Source organism: Amblyomma americanum, chromosome 5 (genome assembly GCF_052857255.1).
Source record: "Amblyomma americanum isolate KBUSLIRL-KWMA chromosome 5, ASM5285725v1, whole genome shotgun sequence".
In the NCBI taxonomy this organism is placed as follows: domain Eukaryota; kingdom Metazoa; phylum Arthropoda; class Arachnida; order Ixodida; family Ixodidae; genus Amblyomma; species Amblyomma americanum.
In genome coordinates, this window is record NC_135501.1 from 130,515,597 (window position 1) to 130,534,663 (window position 19,067).

A 19,067-nucleotide genomic window follows, 5' to 3' on the forward strand; every position below is an offset into this window, starting at 1 on the left:
TCAGGGCGGTAAGCCAAATCCACGACGACTCAAGACCGTGAAAAGTAGGCCCGGAGAGCGTCCAGTCATCACGTAAGTAGGCGACGAGTCCACACTCAAGCGTAACGTTTTCGCTAGACGAAAAGCTGCCATGCCCCTTACCGAACTACAATACCCCAGACGCTGTTTGAGAGAATCTTTGCACTGCTGGCCCTCCACAGGCGCTGTTTATGCGGATAGATGCTTTCTACCAATGATGCTCTGGCGAATGTCGAGAGAGAAAAAGAAATGGTTCCGAATAGGGCATGTAAAGCACCAGGAGATAAATGGTTTCTTTCGGTGTAGAGGACATGAATTCGGGGCGGCAAACAGGCGTGGAAATGATAGTGGTAAAGTTGCGAAGTTAGGCCTTCTTGCGTGTTGTTACCTCCGTAGATTTGACTCAGTTGAAAAGCGCCGTGAAGCAGTGTTCATGTGGTGCAAAGCTTGGAAAAGTTGGCATCAGTTGCCGATGCCCGCGCTGCCTTGAGTGTTCATGTAAGCCCACTTTGTGGATTCCTGAAAATGCGCCGCTTCGGCCGACGTGGTTGCTGAGGGCTTGTCGTTTCTAATTCTCTTCGCTAAATTTTTGTTCCCTCACCTTTCGACCGTTACATTGAACCATTTTTAGTCGCGGCCGGCCTGTGCACTTACGTGCTCTGTGTTGATTCCGTCACGACCAGACAAACTTTACGTTTCTGCCTCCTTTACTGGGAATGTCCAGTCTTACAATTAGGGAGAAGCGCATACCGAAGCTGAACGTTTTTTTCGGGCCTACAACCGCGGGCTGCTTTATGTTTGCTTACAATAGAGCATAAGCGGTTTGAATTTTACCTCCACAAAATGTCTTGAAAAGAGGCGCAAATTAGCAAACCGTACGTACGACTGAGTACGATAGTGTTTATTTTTATACCCAACTAACACTGGCGTTATTTGCGCGCGTCCCTTCCGAAGCGGGATACTCAAGTTGCGGTGAACAAAGGATGTGGACGGCGCGTGTCGAGGGTGGACCCTGCTGCACCAACCACGCGGCGGTCGCAGTCAACGACGAAATCTACTCGTTTGGCGGCTACTGCGTCGACGAGGTGAACACGATGCGCCGGCCCATGGACGTGCATGTTCTCAACACGGGTACGTGTCGTCTCAGAAGTGCTGCAACCTTGGAGTGCCACGTGTCGCAAATCCCTGACATTAGATGCTGAGACACCTGGCGGAGCTTTGCCGAAAAACGCGGCCAATACAAGTTCATCTGCCGCTGCAGCGCTTGTTTTCATGTATGCAGTATATATTTTTAGTCTTTTTGAACCAAGTTTTATTTCAGCAGATCCCATTGTAGCCATGTTCTTTAGGAAGCGTAGAAGCACAGGCTACGACTGTTGATTTTTCAGAATGTGGTTTTCATAGCGAAGTTCGCTCCAAAACGCAGATAACAGTAGTTACACTGGAGATTCGCGCATTAAAGTAGCTCCAAAGCTTTGGCTAGCATCTGCTTATAATAAATTACACATCTCGTCTGTTTTCTTTAAACGAAAGTTGCCACATGGTAGACGCAAGTTCAAATTTTGTAACTCCTTTACCGGGAAGCAAAAATGTTGTAGTCAACAACCTTCGAGAAACTGCACTTTTCATTTGAGGGCCTCTCCCATCTAAGCATAGCTTTGCCCTGGGACAGCAATTATGTGTGCAGTTCAGTCTAAACGTATTTTCATTGGTCCTGCAGTTCCAGCTCAGAGCGAAAGATGGTTTTCAAAGGCTGATTTTTTAGGAAAGGGAGGCACTGTAACTGGCCGACTTTTCGATGGATGCCTCAACCATACCTTGAGGAAAGGGAGGAAGTTTCACTTTTGTTGAAAAGCGTCTGTCGAGGCCGGATTTGAACCAGAGATCTCCGGCTCAGTAGCCGAGTGCCCTAACCACTGAGCAACCACGGCAGGTGATCAAGGCGGCAGTGGCCACTAGTGGGCGCCGATGCAGAGCTTCCCCATTGAGGCACCTAACATTGCCGTCTAGTGTTTATTGACCCATAAGCAACTAAGGCTATCTTGTGCCAAGCAAATAAGGCATCTATCGTTCAAAAGCGCACTCATCCCATGCGTTTCTCATGCCACGCGTTCACGAGTCATGCATACAGCAATGGAGCCAAGGTCTCATGCCTATAGGTTGTATTGTGTTGCCACAGAACAACATCTGAACGTCGTTGGAGCGTGCCTTTCAAGCTCTCGCATCACCCCCCCCCCCCCCCCCGTTCCCCCGAGCAGCACATGGTGGTTGCCGTCCACGCTGCGCCAAAGATATCGCGCAGTCCAGCATCACTGAGACTTCACAGCGTGCTCAGGCGCTTATTATGCGCTTGTAAACTCACTGTCCTCACCCCTGAGTCAAGGACGCTGTTTAGGACTGTGCTTGAGGGAGTCTTGATGTCTACTGGCGCGAAATGTCCACCGAAAACATAATGATATTGCCTTTCCTACTGAAAGATACCATATGACGAGTTCTATATATCACGAGTTCTATGCGTCACTTTAGGCTTTATTATGTCTTTGCAGCCTTACATGCATTTTTATGTGGTGTTTTAAGTCGGACAGGTTATGAGGATTATAGCCTGAAAAACAAACGTGAGCGTCTTTAAGAAACGCGCAGACGTTAGGAAGTTGTGTCAGGAGGCCTTCAAGAAGCCACTGAATGAGAAGAGGTGATGTTTTTTTTCTCTTTATTGCACAGGGAGCACTCTCGAGAAATCAACTACTGCATTGAGTGAAGCGCGCATGTCGTGTTCGAAATATTTTTGGATACTTTGTGGCTAAGTGTAGTTCGAGATCAGCGTTCTAGGCGGATCAAAGTGTTCGGTGTCCTGCATGTGCCGTTTTATGTCTTTAGTTTATCCAGCACTTCGTCGCTGGCACTGTGTTAGCAAAAGGCGAAGCTCGTCAGCTGATACGGCGTCGTGACTGAGCTGTTATTGGATCTAACAGTGAGATCAAAAGACGCGTCTCTTCGCTAGACTCTGTGGCAGCCTCGGTCAATCGCAATTTGAGGCGAAACGTAAGAAAGCCAAGCAATATCTTTTTATCATTCTGAATAAGAGTCATTAAAATTACCTCTGTACGTCTAAGCATTTGTTCACAGTGTTCTGCTATCGCTGATGTCAATTCCCTATCACCCTCTGGGAAAAAGGAAACAGTGCGAATCACTCAATCAAGCAAGCCATTTTGGTGCGCCGTCGCAGCCTCCCTTCGGTGGACGCAGATCCCTGTGCAGAGAAACCTGGAGAGCGTTCCCTTCCAGCGGTCCGGCCACACCGTGGTAGCGTACGGCGAGTACGCCTACCTGTGGGGAGGACGCAACGAGGACGGAGCCTGCAACATCCTCTATCGCTTCGACACCGGTGAGTTCAGTGGAAGGCTAGGCTCCCGAGTCGATAGCATGCATGCTGAAAATAGACAAGCCACGCTCGGGACTGCGTGACGGCAGATCGGCATTCTGGCTACTGGCTTCTCGAGGCCTTGAAAATGAGGGCAATCCTGGGGCTCAATGGGTCTAGACAAGGTTTTTGTTGCGTATATATGCATGTATGGCTTTTTTTTTAAAGGGCGCTCAAGAGTTCCGCTAATTAGGGGGTGCGCAGACGGAATTTCGCAGTTCGTTGTATTAAATAAGCGCCATGTTGCTGCCTAAAATACCGAAGACGCGCAAGTTTGCCATTGCATTTTGCAAAAAATACCTGTAGCAATTACATTGAACGCAGAAGGACTGAATTCCTGCAGCTTTCATTTTTGTAACGAAGACAAATGTCCGCCCAAAATGCATGCCATCCGTGAGTGCTTCGCTCGGTTCTGACTGGACAGGAGTTTTGTCTTCATTACTGTGACTGTTTGCCATTGTTATCTAACTAAAGAGGTCTCTTTTCTATTTTATGCAGAAACGAATTTTGTAGATGTGTTGGAAGCGTGCAATCGAGGGTTAGTGACATGTTACTAAAGATCAAAACGAAGAATCGAGCTTGGGGAGGGCATGTAATGTGCAAAAGGGTTGGCGGTAATCGTTGAGATCATCGGGTTTGATTCCAAAAGCCTGCAAGCAAATGAGGGGTGTCGGAAAGTTAGGCAAGCCGATGAGATGAGGAAGTTTGTGTCGATAAGGTGGCCACGGCTGGCACAAGACGCTGTCATTTGGAGAGATGTGAGAAAGGTCACTGTCCTGAAGTTGTCGTAGTCAGTCTAATAATGATCATGCTCATATTAATTCATGGTATAGATCCGGCGTCCGCTCTGATACAGAAACCACTTGATTTTTAGCCTCAGGCCCAATAGCCGCCCGCTTATGCGATTTAACTGAAATAGCGAAACAAAAAGAGTACTATTTTCTACAGGAGCATCGAAAAGGGCCCACTTCGGTCCGTGTGAGAAAAACTGTTTCGTTTCGTCCTATGGGTGATGAAAAATTACTAGACGCTTACGAGTGTGTAGCGCGAATATTTTTGCATTAGCTGTGGTGTGGGAGCAAAGAATGACGCCTGGCGGCGGGCCGGGGTTCGCTTGCACCCATCCTTGTCCGCGGTAGATTTCCAACCAGCCACCTCTCGCAGCGGAGGCGAACGCCTACCAACTTGGCCACACGCGACGCTCAATCTCTCTCAATTCTCGTCTCACTCATACTCCACCCCCCCCCCCCCCTCATGTCCCCTCAATGTGGAGACGACCATTTCCCTCTCTCCGCTTTGCCACCCGCTTCTTCCAATCTCATACATTCCCTTTCACCCATCTTCTTTAAATATGGAGATGGGGATCCGCGTTTCGATGGAGGTGAAGCGCAAAGGCGCCCGTCTGCTGTGCGATGTCAATGCACGTTAAAGATCCCCAGGTGGTCGAAATTATTCCGGAGACCTCTAATGCAGAACCTATTTCTCCCTTTCTTCTCTCAGTCCCTCCTTTATCCCTCCCTTTACGGCGCGGTTCAGTTGCCCACCGAGATGCGAGACAGATACTGCGCCATTTCATTTTCCAAAAAACCAAATATTAATATTATTAAATTTCATTCCCCCTGTCTCTCTACGTTGCCACCTGCGACAGGTGGAATGCCGACGATGACGACGGCGCGAAGCTGAGAGCCGAGCTGATAAGAGCTAGCGGTGCAAAATACGACAACACTGGGCTCTTATCGGGGAGAGATGATGATTAAACTGCTTCCACTTAATATGTTTCTCCGGTCTCAATTTTTCCAGCTACGCGAGCTCAAGGCGTGGAACTCTTAAAGACAATTCAAATTTAAGCTCCTTTACTGTGGGCATGGTTAGGAAGTGTAGCGCGATAAAAACGAGGACAAACGAAAAATTTCACAGCACAGGCGCTGACCTCTTCGTTTGTCCTCTTTTCTTGTCGCGCTGCATTTCCTAACCTTGATCACAGACCAGCAAGCCGAAACAGCTACTTTAGTTTATTGTCGGGATGGCTAGAGCCCGCCTAGGGTTCGGAAGGAGGGCTCAGATCTCTCCTCAAATCGAGGTACTAATATTTCGTCTTTTACTCAGACAGACCCACCTGTTCATGCAAGTAGGTTCGATCGTTATAGCAATTGGATTCTGTGCACAATGTCGTTTCATCGAAATTGTGCCACGGCTCTTGCATTTCCAGAGTAGAAACATTCAAACAAGGGCGTGTGCTGTGGGATGCCATTATGAGGTGATGTGAAGTTCCTAGACGCCCTCTACAACTGTGTACCTTAATGCCCACGTGCAGATTTGCCACGTTGAAGCCACACACCATATTTTACCATTCCGACCACAGGCGTTGCAAATTGCAGATACAGAACGGTACGAAGAGATGGTGGTCCGGATCTAACATATTGCAAGGAAGAATAGCGTTGTGGGACCTAAAGATGTGCACCAATTGCATTTCTTAATAAAGGCAATGTGTTGTCTGAGTTTCGAATGCAGTCCTTTAATTGCTCGTCTCAAGTTCTTCGCCCTCTTGATGGCACTGATTTGTTCACCTTCCACTTGCTCAGCGTCGATGACGTGGCTCCGTCCCCGAACCTTGGGCGAGACTCCGGCAGCGCGCGAGGGCCACTCGGCGTGCGTGGTGGGCAGCCGCATGTACGTGTTTGGCGGCGTCGAAGAAGATGATGTGCGGCTATCCCAGGATGTGCACGTACTCGACCTGGACACCATGAAGTGGCACCTCCTGGTCACTAGGGTGAGTAACAGGGACCTTTGGTTCTAGCTCCGTTCTTTGATCTAGCACTGGGAATTAAGGAAGAAACTCGAGTTAAAATGTAATTTATTGGAGACAAATACAATGAAACGAGTCCGGTCAGAGCACATATTAAGAAGAACTTAGACCAATGCTTCTGCCCTTAGAATATATACATATAATCTCCTGTATTATGATTTGGACCTGAAGTCTATGCAAATGAATAATCTCCCCTATAATGCTTGGGCCCTGGGGGCATGCGCAAATAAATAAATAATCTCTGCTTTTCTTAAGTAACATTGTAATAAGCGGCTCGAACCTTCGCTATGAATTTCGGAAGGACCCCAACACTTCTTAAAGTAGTATCTGAACTCTCAGCATCTGAATCCAAATCGGCCATTGAAACACGGCCAAGGGTTTCGCGGAGAATGAGAGTTTGCTCCTGACGGCCAATTGGAATACAATATTATTTTAACAGAGTGAATTCCGAGTAGCCAGAAAAATAGGTGCAGACACAGTTTTTCGTTATCGGTGCTTTTCGTTTAAAACGGCCTATATGCCTAGCAAACATGAAAATGAGCTGCAAACACCAGCGCATGGCGTGAATAGTCAGTGCTAAAATATTTTGTACCGGGCGGCTGCGTTTTTATGGAGGAAAAACGCTAAGGCGCCCGTGTGCTGTGCGATGTCAGTGCACGTTAATGATCCCCAGGTGGTCGAAATTATTCCGCAGCCCTCCACTACGGCACCTCTTCCTTCCTATCTGCTTTCACTCCCTCCTTTATCCGTTCCCTTACAGTGCAGTTCAGGTGTCCAACGATATATGAGACAGATAGTGCGCCATTTCCTTTCCCCCCAAAACCAATTATTATTATTAATATTATTATTTCAAACTGCTTCAGAGCCAGCTCTATAATGCACCTTGACGTCACATTCGGCCTTCCAACCTGAGTTAACCACGTTGTGGTGCCGTCGGCGTCACCGGGAAAAACTGGTTGCTCCTGTTGACATCCTCTGCTTTGGGTGACGTCACAACAATTGCGGCAAATGCACCTTGACGTCCCCTGATAGGGCTGAAAATGTGGATCGGCTGCTCGAACAACGTTCGAAATCGTATTAAATTATGCTCAGCTAACGCCTGCGAATAAAACTGACAAAATTTCATATCCTTACGGCCATCGAACAAATCACGTCGTCTTTTGAAATGGAACTGAAAATTGGTTTTTGAGCAAAGGAAATGGCGCAGCAACTTGCTACAATATGTCGGCGGACACCCGAACCGCGCCGTAAAGGAAGAGATAAAGGAGGGAGTGAAGGAAAAAAGAGGGGCCATAGTGGAGCTCTCCGGAATAATTTCGACCATTTGGGAATCTTTAACGCGCGCTAAAATCGCGCAGCACACGGGCGCCTTTTGCGTTTCGTCTCCATCGAAACGCGGCCGCCGCGGTCGGGTTAGAACCCGGGTACTCCGGCTAAGTAGCCGAGTGCTCCAAACACGGAGCCAGGCCGGCGGGTAGTCGTTTCTTTTCGCCTTTGAAATTTTCTGTGTGTACCCCTTCGAGGAAAGATAACCACTGGTCCTTAAAGGTGCACTAAAGAATAATCTGGACTGGTCTTTTTACCGCGGGAACACAATCTACATGTTTCGAGCGTTCTTAGAAACTCCAAATTATTGTCCTGTGCGGTAGATTTTCCTAATTTAAATCAAATTAGCCATGTCGGCTCCCGCTTTTCTTATTTAATTCAACGCTGGAGGTAGGAGGAGCCGACATACGCTTGGAATGTCGTTCAGCCAGTCCCGCGGCGGCTTGCAGCTCTGCCATCGAAGGACTGATGCGTAAATGAAAGAACCCACGCGTATTTTTATTTCCTTGGGCCTAATTTACGGTTATGTTGTCTGCAACTGAGAGATTTTATTGACAGAAACCTAAAAAAACAAAATAAAAACGGAAGTGAAGCCGCCACGGGACTGCCTGAAAGTTACTGCGCGCGTTGGTTGACTCCTCATATCTTCAGGGTTGAATGCAAAAAAAAAGTGGGGGATGGGATGTTTCTTCCGATTTAAATTAGGGAGCAGAGGCCAATAATTCGAAATTTCTAAGAATGCTCGAAACATGTACACTGAGTTCCCGCGGTAACAAGACGAGTTCAGGTTCCTCTTTAGTGCACATTTAACGGTAACGGAGTTCTTTCTTTCTTTATTTATTCTTTCTTAGATATTTGCCTAAGAGAGGGCTGATACTAAAGGCTTGGTATCGCCTGACGAGGCCTCAGCCCCCTGTGCATGACAAAGAGGCAAAAAATTTGTATAAATACATACATACATATAACAGTGCGACTGGGCAGCACAAACACAGTATCATTGGTCAAAACACAAACGCATACGCTGCATACAAGAAACACAAAGATACATCTGTAAAAGGAAAGGGCACTCAACCAGAAAATTGCACTATAAATGTAGAATGGGTACAACATTAAAATGATAAGAATCATGATACATATGCAACATAATACACTAAAACAGATTTTTCCTCATTTTCCCTCTTTCCTCTTCCCCTTCAAGCACAGAAAGAAAATATGTCCATGAACAAATATCCGAACATATACGAACAGTACAGGCATCGCAGGTAAGAAAAATAGGAGATGCAAAGGGCACATGATTAATTGCAGAAGAGACAAAACATCTATACGCTATACTTCCACGGAAAAGATATTAGTGAGAAGAGTAGACAACATGACTGAAGAAAAGAGCTCTTTTACAATCCTTTTTGAGGGCAGGGAATGTATTGTATTGTATTTTTTATTGTAATTAACGGGAATGTCTCTTCTATTGAGCATTTTGGTAACCTGAAAGGGTAGTGTTTGCCGGCCATAGTTTGTTCTAACTATTGGCATTCTTATTTTCGGATCCCTGATGTCTTACGGGCTTACACTCTCCGTAGGGTACGTTATGCAGTCTGTTCTTATGTGTCCATTGTAGCAGCTTGAAGTAGTCTACCTGGTCTGCCCTCAGAATATTGTACTTACTAAAAATTGAATGGGTTCTTAGTTTCGGTTTATCCTCATAGTAAGTTTGCCATATGCGTAGCACTTTCTTCCGGAAAGTAATTAATTTGTTGCAATTTGAGCCAGTTGTTGTGCCTCAAAATAGTATACAATAGCTTATCCTAGAGTAGAACAGAGAATAATATAATGTCAGCTTCAACCAAGATGGAATGAAGTGTTGAATTCGGTAGAGGCAGCCTGTAAACTGTGATAATTCCGACTTGAGGCTATCCACGTGGGTGTTCCATGAGAGGCCACCACTGAACCATACCACTGGAGTTGATTCCATGAGAAGGCAAGCGTAGCAGGGGCGGCAGAAAGTTAGGCGGGCGGATGAGACCAGGAAGTTTGAGAGGATACGGTGGCCGCAGCTGGCAAACGACACGATTATTTGGAGTGACATGGGAGAGGCCTTTGCCCTGCAGTGGGCTTAGTCAGGCTGATGATGATCATGACTTCTTCAAGTGCAATATCCGCAATTTGATGGCGACGATGACGACCTGTTTGTGCGTACCTTCCCTCCGGACAGGGTGCCTCTCCAGAGTGGCGAAGCTTTCACTCGGCCGTGGCCATCGGCCACTGCATCTACGTCTGGGGCGGCCGGCGCGGCTCAGACGCGGCACCCGCACACCTGCCCGACGACTTTGCATACGGCGACCGCCTCGCCTACCTGGACACGGCGAAAGGTGCGTGGGTTCACCCTGTCACCCGGGGATCCACGCCGCTCGCCAGGTGCAGCCACTCCTCCTGTAAGCGGCTGAGTCACCGCTGCGTAAAGTAGCAGCTCTTTGCAGTTTAAGAAACTCACTGAAAGTACCGGACACGGAATTTTAAGGCGGAGGCCTGTAATGGGTCCTCGTTGTCCGTCCGTCCGTCCGCTAAATCTGTCACACTATAGCTCTCAGTCAAATAGCGTCAACTCGGTAGGAGAAAATCCTTATGCACGGCGGGATTTGAACCGCCAACCTTCCCTTCCGCAGCCGAGCGTGCTAACGACTACGTTACTCCCTGCCAACGCATATGTAGTTCTTGTTGCAGGCAGGGGCTTATTATTTTACAATCTCTTTAGGCTGCCCCATCCTAATATATGCTAATTCGTTATTTAGGTGCTGCGAGCTGGGCAACATTATATTTTCTTTCTTTTTCTCTGCCCACACCAATATTTGTCTAGCCCGTTGTGCCTCAGGCGGCGGGGTTGAGCAGCATTATTTTTGTTTCTTTTTCTCTGCCCACACTGATATATGTCAAGCGTAAGGACGCTGGAGAGTGTTTGCGGAAAGGCGTCGAATCAGACGGATGCTCCCGAACGGCCTTTAGTGTCTCCAGCATTTTGGATTCACAAACAATTGTGTACTTAATCAACATCTTAACCACACAACAGCGACACAAGCAGCAACACCGCACTAAAGGCTTTTGCCTCCCTGCACTTTATGTCCACAATGTGACCCCCTGAATTTTAATGACGATCGCAGCTAGACAGTACTGCTTTTCGGATTAGAAACGCTGGAAGCGCACCTATCGCATAAATTCATTAGGATTTCTCAAATCATGTTTCATCCAAAGCATCGCTCCCGCTAAACCCGAGAAAGTGATGAACCGAGCAAAATACAGCAAGAATTTCTTTACGCAAGCCGAGATTAGAAGTAGTATTTAGCGCTCAAAAATAGAGAAAAATCTATTCGGAATTTAATTCTTCGCCACTCTGTGCGAAAGAAAATATTGTGAAAAGAAAGGAAACGTAAAAACCACTTAAGAGAAATAGCTACGGAGTGTAAACTGTATGAAAAGCACAAGAATAATTTGCGCTTCGCTCAGCTGACAACAGCAGGAAAAATATTTTATTTTTCGGTTCAGAGAAGTGCAACGTTACTATGATTGATATCCTTGACATGGCATCAAGGTGATTCCAAAGATCTTTGTTTTCTAAGGCCTGTTGATGTTAAGCGAGGCAGATGATGTTGTGTTATTAAGACTGAGAAAAACCATCCGGTTTCTCCGTAACAAAATTCTCTGGCTGCCGAGAGGGTCCTGACGTCATCAGCCGACCAATCTGAATATCTGATGTTCGTTACGTTAGAGTACCTTCCCTTTGATTAACATATTGCATTATACGTACCCGGCACACTGTTCCATGTCAATACATTAATAATGCAATTTTGTCCATCCTGATTCATCACTAATCACTATAATGCACCCACGAAATCGAATTATTTCTCCTGCTGATCCCAAGTTATCCACCACGTGCGTTTTCAAGGGTGATGCTGCTTTAACAGTAGGGGGGGTCCTTTGGAATATTTAGGGGCAGGCCAACTTCTAAATCCTGACGAATTTTCTTCAGGATGAGATTAGGAAGCGGCAAGTTTTTTTTTCAATGTGAGGCTCAGTTATGCACCTTAGCCAAGACGCCCCTGGTTGGGCAGGTTGCGTTCAGTGGCTGCGGACTTTTCGCCGAGTAAGGCTGTCTAACGTTCTATTTCAAAGAACTAAGATAAGCAATTTTTAGGGCAGAAAATAATTGAACATCAGATCACATTCAACATCAATCATGTATTGATGAAAGCTTAGATAGCTTTCTCCCTTATATGTACTGGTCAAATTGAGCGGAGGTTAGTGCAAGCATTTCTGCAACAAACCCAGGAAATCATAATAAACCCCTTTAGTTTACACGGCTCTTATCATGTGCCGCGTAGCGCCGTACACTCAAATCGCCAGGGGCACTGCACAAGTTCGGTACATCTTATTGATCTTTTATATGTGTCGAAAAGAGTTTGTGTCAGCGCAGGAAACAATTCATAAGTAGTGATGTTCTAGCGAGGAGGAAGAGACGGCAATGATAATCTTCATGTTCGTGCACTATCTTTCTGACTTTTTTTGACGATTACAAGAATAGACTTCCGCGCGGCGTTAGGTGATCCTTCGCTAATGAAGGTTAAGAGATTTAGCAAGTAGCTCTTGCCCAGGAAAAGTTAGTATGCAACCTCGCCTCGTGAGACAGCGAAATGTCTCCATTTTCTTCAAACAGCGCTGATAGGTGAACGAGAAGCAGCAGTTAACGATAGAGCAAAATTAACGATAAAGTTCGGAGAACAGTCTGAATAGGTGTCGCCAACTATGGACATACTAACCTCACGGAAGGTTATCTTGCGCTGTGACGTGTAGCTATTTTATTTGGCAGCTGGAAATTAATTGGAGTGCAACGAAACCCACGAAAAAGTATCCAAGGTAATTTAGGTGACAAGTAAATGAGCCACGTGAATTCACAAAGGATTCTGGCACTTACCTTGTTGGTGTTTTCACGGCAAACTTATGCTGTCCAGGTGAATAGCTTTAATAAGCGAAATGCTGTAACAACCTGCAGGCCAGACTTGCTCGCTGCGAGTCAGGTTGGTTTTAAGTGATATCTCTAACGCTTTTGAAGAGTTTTTAAAACCATCCGAAGCGCTGTGTGCTAGTTAAGAGATGTAACAATCAGTCGCTAAATCTCTATCTCGGTCATAGATGTCGCCTGAGACGCTCTGGAGCCTGTTCTTTCACAAACAGGAGAAGGCTGTATAATATAAGAGCCTCAAAAATGCTCTTTATTGCCCAATATACGTATTCACGATGATCAGCAGTCACTTCACAGTGTTTTCACACTAGTTTAGATTGCATTGGTAACTCTGGTAAACTGGTCTTGGCTTACATGGATTTACAGCGCGTACCTAATGCGCTTTCTGTACCACACGCAAAATATTCAATGTGGCGCTGTCACCTAAAGTTAATTTCCCGCACTTTTTCGCCTGCAGTTGTCCACAATGGCGAGATGTACGTGTTCGGAGGCTACAATGGCCTCCTGGCGACGTTCTTCGGAGATATGCACAAGTACAATCCAGGTACTTGCGCGCAACTCAGTCACCAAGCTTTTCCCTTAAGCGGACTAAATCTTAATAGTAAATTTTTGAGTCGCACAGTTAAGCTCTTGGTTTCAATTAGTGAATTGTGGCTGACCATTGCTCTCTAGGTGGCGACGAAATGGTAACGTTGCTCGTGTGCCCACGAGTAAATTTCACTGATGGGCGACGCTCAGCGGGCAATGCAGCCACGTGACTTGTGAATTTCGAGAGAAATGGATGAAATTTGATCAGCCACAGCGCGCAGAGAATTCGTGTTTTCTACAATTCAGACAAAAGATATGGCTTTGCGAATGGTCAGCAGCATATCTCTATTTCGCAAGCAGAAGTCTATTTTTAATAGTAAAGATAACTATTGGAATTTAATTAACCGTCTTACTAGTTAATATGATCAACTCATTTGCTCACATTCGCCAACACTCGTTTTGCGTGGCCTCAAATCCATCGTTTTGCGTCTAAAAGCCTATTTTTAAATGGTGAAGGAACAGCGCTAAGTACGGGACAGCAGACAAACATGGAGGCAAAAACACGTTTGTCTCGTGTCCCGTACTTAGCGCTGTTCCTTCACCATGCAATACCAACTAGCCCGTCAACTCGCTCTTCTAATTTTTAAAAACTGGCGACGGGCTTCGCTGAGACTTTATATATATGGCTGCTACTTTCACCGACGCAGACGAGTGACCTGAAATCTTACTTCGTAGAAGCAGAAAGTAATCATTTCACTCTGGCGCTATATTAACATTCGCGAAATGAGTTTCTGATCATAATACTTCACATGTCTAAGTGTAAACTTCGCCTCCTGCGTGAACACAGTCGACTAGACAGCTATGTGTGTTAAGACGCCGCCTTCTTTTTGAGTTAAAGTGGGTGAGCTTTCACTCAAGGAATATCATGGAAATTTTTTCCACAGCAAGAAAGAGACCCTCGTCACCGCAGTTCTTTGTCTAGTGTTTGAATAATGGGAGCAACGCCGACTGTTTAGCACTGTTCACGGCAAGATTCGTTTTTGAGGAACAGTTGGCGCCGTGGGTCCCATGTTCTTATACGCGGCAGTGTTATTTTATCTCTAAATGCTCCTCTCTATAATTATTTGCTCTTTCTGTCTTTTGTGCTCCATCTTCGACCAAATTTCTTGGCACTAAAACAGATGAACACCATTCTTATTCGGTTAATTACAACAAAGGTCACCCTAAACCAGCTGTTCTTCGGTAGTATGGTTATTCCAGGTGATTTATTTTTGTATTTATATTTACAATCCGGTAAAAAAGAACAAAACGTAATCGTAGTATTTTATATTAGATTAATATGTAGATATTTTGATTTATTGAGGCGTATGGCGCCTTACATTAGGCTTGCCTCTTGAAGTGAGTTGAGATACATTTCACTCCATGGTAACCCACACTATATGATACATAACGCGCTCACGCTTACATTTGTTCAGAGAGCTCGCAATGGAGCGAGGTGAAGCTGCTCCGCAAGGGACCGTGTCCCCGCCGCGGCCACTGCTGCTGCATGGTCGGTGACCGAATGTTCCTTTTCGGTGGCACCAGGTACGTATTCTAGCTGTTCTTGTGCATACGTGTACAGGGTGTTCATCCAAGAATTTACAGAATTTTAAAATTAGATTTTTTAGTTAGAAAGGTGCTTTTTTCTCCGTAGCATTTTCAGCAGTGTAGTACATCAGAATGCAGTCAAAAGTTGCTGATTAGCACGCTGGTTACCTAATATTGAATAGTTAACTTTTTAACTATTACTGTTAGGCTCCATAATTATTAAGTGGCGTGTAGCCCACCATAAGTAACATTCATATCAGTTTTTGGAATTGCGAACAATGCGGTAACCCTCGGCGCTGTGAACGAATAAATTTCGACTATCTCGACGAGTTAACGTGCACTGGAGAAGTTGCTTTGCCTGCAAGCTTCTCGAAAGCGCAGGTATTTTGACATAATTTAGCCAATATTTATTAGGCTACACCGCAGAGGGTAACCGCATTATCGAAATTCTGAAAACTGATATCGATTTATTTAACGTTGGGTACACGCCTCTAACTCAAGGAGCCTAACATTATTACTTAACAAGTTAAGTATTCTACATTAGTTAGCCGGCCCTGTAGTCAGCATTTGTGAGCTTTATTCTGATGTAGTACACCGTCGACAATACTATGCCGAAAAAAGCGCCTGCTAGTTAGCATTTCTTAGCTGTATTCTGATGTACTACACCACTGATAATGCTATGGGAAAAAATGCTTTTGTAAATTAAAAAGGCTTTCTTTAGAGTTTGTATGAAGTCTTAGGTGAAACGCCAAGTATATCCGCGTATTATGCCACCTTCCCTCTTGCAGCATAGCTTCAGCGATACGTGTGCGCTGCCTTTTAGCAACATCACTTTTAACAATATGGCTTCAATTTTTTGGCGCTGGTAGGACGGCATTACACCACATGTGAAACACCCGCCGCAGCGACGCCCTAGCATTGGTGCTCGGGTGATTTCGCGAACGTCATGGGGTGGGAAGTTAGCCTTAGATTATTATTTCTCACAGGAGCAAAGGTGCACAAAACTCCTCTATGCTATGGTTGTGCGCGTTACCACCGTTCTGCGGTCAGAATTTGTGGAGGCCCTCATAACGCTGATCCTCGTGCATAGCTTCCTTGCAGCTTCAGGACATTAAAACCCTCATACCTACCCGTCTATTGCCGTTAAATTCATCTAGTTGGAAATATGTGATCACCACGTTTTATTCTGGTTACGTAAAAAGTGCAGGCTTTAGTCGGCCCTGGCCTCATCTTTGCCTAAATGTTTACAAACATATAGGCTACCTCACGGACCTCCAAGTCGCCATTTTCTTGCCCATCGAATGCGTTTGTGATTTTCTCTTTCACTGCTGCTATCTCTCTGCCTGTGCAGCCAGCAAAACATCCTAGAGAGAAGTCGAGAAGCCAGCGATAACGGGTTCCTTGAGGACCACCCAGACCTGCGTGTCCTTGAATTTGGTGAGCATTGCAGAGCATACATTTCCCAATGAAGAGATGGAACGAAGGTTTACGGGGTGCAAGCGGGCAAAGTCTCACGAATGCATTGGGAGACACGCCAGGAGTGTGCACCAAAGTACAAGAGCCAACATCTCCTGCAGCACTCGTAGACTTGCACATTTTTGCAAGAGAAAGTAACTCATAATTCGCTTTCTTTGGCTAAAGCACTAGGTGAGCTTCGCTATTCGCAGGACGCCATCATAATCGTGAGCCTTTAGGTCACTCTGCACTAAGCACAAAATGCAGTTTGGGCCTGCTAAAGCGCGTAAATTTCGTTTTGTGAGTATTCGGGTTATTTTTTTGCATACTTTGTACAGTTTGCATGCGCCTCAGAAGTTTCAGCGCCACCACAAGTCGCTAGTTTGCACTCATTATTATCGTCGGTTCACCAGCCATTCTGTTGGTTTCATCGGTGAACGGACTATACAGTAAAGCATAAAATCAAGCAATAAATAAATCAACAAGTATAAGATATATATTACTGAGCACAAAATTGCCATACTGTCCGCAACATATACTAAAGCTTCTGTCCGACCTCTTCGACTTGTACTTGGACGTAAGAGTGCATTAGCTCTGAAAAAGAACTATAAAATTGTCCAACCCACCTGCCAAGTTACTGAAATATTAATTGACAATTAATTTAATAGCACTTATTTCAATCAATTATATGTCATACAGCCCGCATACACAGTCCTGGGCTACAGATGGAAGCAATATTGTAAGGAGAACTCAATTTTTACATTACAAAGCTATTGCTCCCTGAATATAAGAAAGGAGCAGCTTTTCTTTCTTTTCACTACATACATTTTCACTGGCACTATTTAGTGCCTTTACGTTTTTTTGTGATCCTCTAATACGGTAAAAACAAACATCATTTTTAACCTTGAATCTACCATCCCATTTCATGTTGCTTCTAGTAGAAGATGGCGTCATCAGCTTGTGGCCCTATGTCGGGTCTTTCTTTTTGGTCTGCCAAAATGTTTCGGCCATCACACCACTTTTTTCTTCCCACTGAACTCCGCTGTCTGTCCATTCCCCTTGACGTCGGTTAACACTGCTTTGGTTGCTAATCAAATTTGCAATCTCTCGGCATCGGTGTTTTTCAGCGCCATCCCTCAAGACACTATGTCTGCTGGTGATGATCGACTGCCGCCTGGACATAAGCAAACTTCCGGAAGAAAATAGGCAAGTCACCCTCTCTGACAAGATTTGGTGTGTGATTAATCTAGCTGAACTCTGTTCAAAACGCGTCACAGTAACGCGCAGCAGTATTCATTTAGAAGGAGCTTTGAATAATTCACATGGCAAGGTAGGAGTAATTTGCTACGCCATTTAAAGAAAGAATAAATGACAATACAAAGTATATTTCTGCATCCTGTAGCTAGCAATTAGACGGGAGCGGGATCCTATGGCACTAAGATTTAGCGTGAGTTTTTGGTCATGAAAAGGCAAAACAAAAATACGGTAGAAGAAGAAACAAATTAAGATGTTACAGAAGGCCAAGGCAAACTTCAGTTTGGGTTCTAGCGTCTGATTGGTTATCTTAATATTAAGACTTCTTTTCAGAGTCGGTTACTTTTTTATTGCTTGTTTTATATCTAGTATTGGTTTCGGTTCACCTCGTTTTTCTTGAGCTTGGCCAATATTGGTAGTAACCAATGAGCTAACTGATTGCCTGTGCCCGCCTTGTAGCACCTACCACCAGCCACGTCCTCAACGCACGCACCTAGCTGAATAGATGTCCACCCACCAACCGCCGCCCTCGATCCACCTCACCACCACACTTCAAACTGCCCACCTTCAGCCCCCAGAAGCGCTATTCTCCATTCAGCCACCCACCTCTACCCTCCAGAGCCCCACCAATCGCCGGTCCACCAACCTCTACCCTCTACATGCCCCGCACCTTCTAAATGAGCACCCAGCAGTGCAGCGAAGGAGCGAAAGCAAGATAGAATGCACTAAAATAATATGAAAGCCAGTTGCTCTCCAAAAGCACCACCCACGAGACACCTCCTTACTCTTCCTACCGGTGCCCATGAACACCCTTCAGTAAAATTCTGTCGCGTGTGTGGAGGTTGGGCTGAGAGTAAAAATAATTTCAGGAAAAATATTCAATGAATTCCTGATGTTTAATCTAACTGCCATAGCAGAATTTCCTCATGAGATCTTTGGTGATCTGGTAATTATATTCATGTTACCTTTGCACCAAACACCCTTCGAACCTCAGTCAGTTGCGAACATTGCCATTACGCCAAGATGTCGTAGATAATATCAACATGTGCCAACCGGACCGATGGTTGAATGAGCCGTCTAGATCTAATGAATCGACGAGCTACCCTTGCATAACGCGTTCACTTTCGAGGAATGAATGTGTTTCTTACTGCAACCAATAAAGATGTGCACTACATCTCATTAACTTTCAGCAGTTTCCTGGTAGGTTTGTCTCTTTATTTTGCACAGTCAGAGATCCTGGGGTTGTAAATAGAGGGACGCGAGTGCTACGCGTGCCAGAATCAGTGCACTCTTTTTCACCGTGAGTTCTCTGTCTGTTACCAACTTACGCTATGCTCTCGCAGGTGGCAGATCAACCGCATGACCTCCAAGAGCGCGTCATCGATCGTCCGGCTCGGTCTTTGAATCGCGTGACATTGTCATTAAAAAATGGATTGGAAGCGGGCTTGCAAGTTATCTTCAATCTTGCAATTTTGATTGCAGATATGTTGTTTCCGGATATAAAGATACACGAAAGCTAGAGGAGGAGGCCGCGGTTACAATATAGACAAAACGATTTGCATGCTTAGAATAGAATTTTACATCAATTTGTGGAGCGGTAAGAGTTATGAATGGGATATTTGTATAGTTTCGCACGAGGCATGCCCATATCTGCGCGATGTAAT

At 45.4% G+C, this 19,067-nt stretch overlaps 1 protein-coding gene across 1 annotated transcript; it reads left to right on the forward strand.

Moving 5' to 3' along the window:
* Positions 1-1,001: 1,001 nt before the first annotated feature.
* Positions 1,002-18,807, forward strand: LOC144134193 (kelch domain-containing protein 3-like). The gene is made up of 9 exons (XM_077667152.1): positions 1,002-1,149; positions 3,245-3,403; positions 6,022-6,209; positions 9,781-10,000; positions 13,037-13,123; positions 14,583-14,691; positions 16,046-16,131; positions 17,277-17,382; positions 18,747-18,807. Exons 1-9 carry the CDS (start codon positions 1,002-1,004, stop codon positions 18,805-18,807), a joined length of 1,164 nt encoding a protein of 387 aa, XP_077523278.1.
* The last annotated feature ends 260 nt before the right edge of the window (positions 18,808-19,067 follow it).

Excerpts from the sequence above, each read along its gene's own strand:
- LOC144134193 (XM_077667152.1), top strand. The coding sequence starts at position 1,002 with ATGTGGACGGCGCGTGTCGAGGGTGGACCCTGCTGCACCAACCACGCG. Across the intron at positions 1,150-3,244 it reads CGTGCATGTTCTCAACACGG|CCTCCCTTCGGTGGACGCAG; the intron begins GTACGTGTCGTC and ends GCGCCGTCGCAG. Across the intron at positions 14,692-16,045 it reads TTCCTTTTCGGTGGCACCAG|CCAGCAAAACATCCTAGAGA; the intron begins GTACGTATTCTA and ends CTGCCTGTGCAG.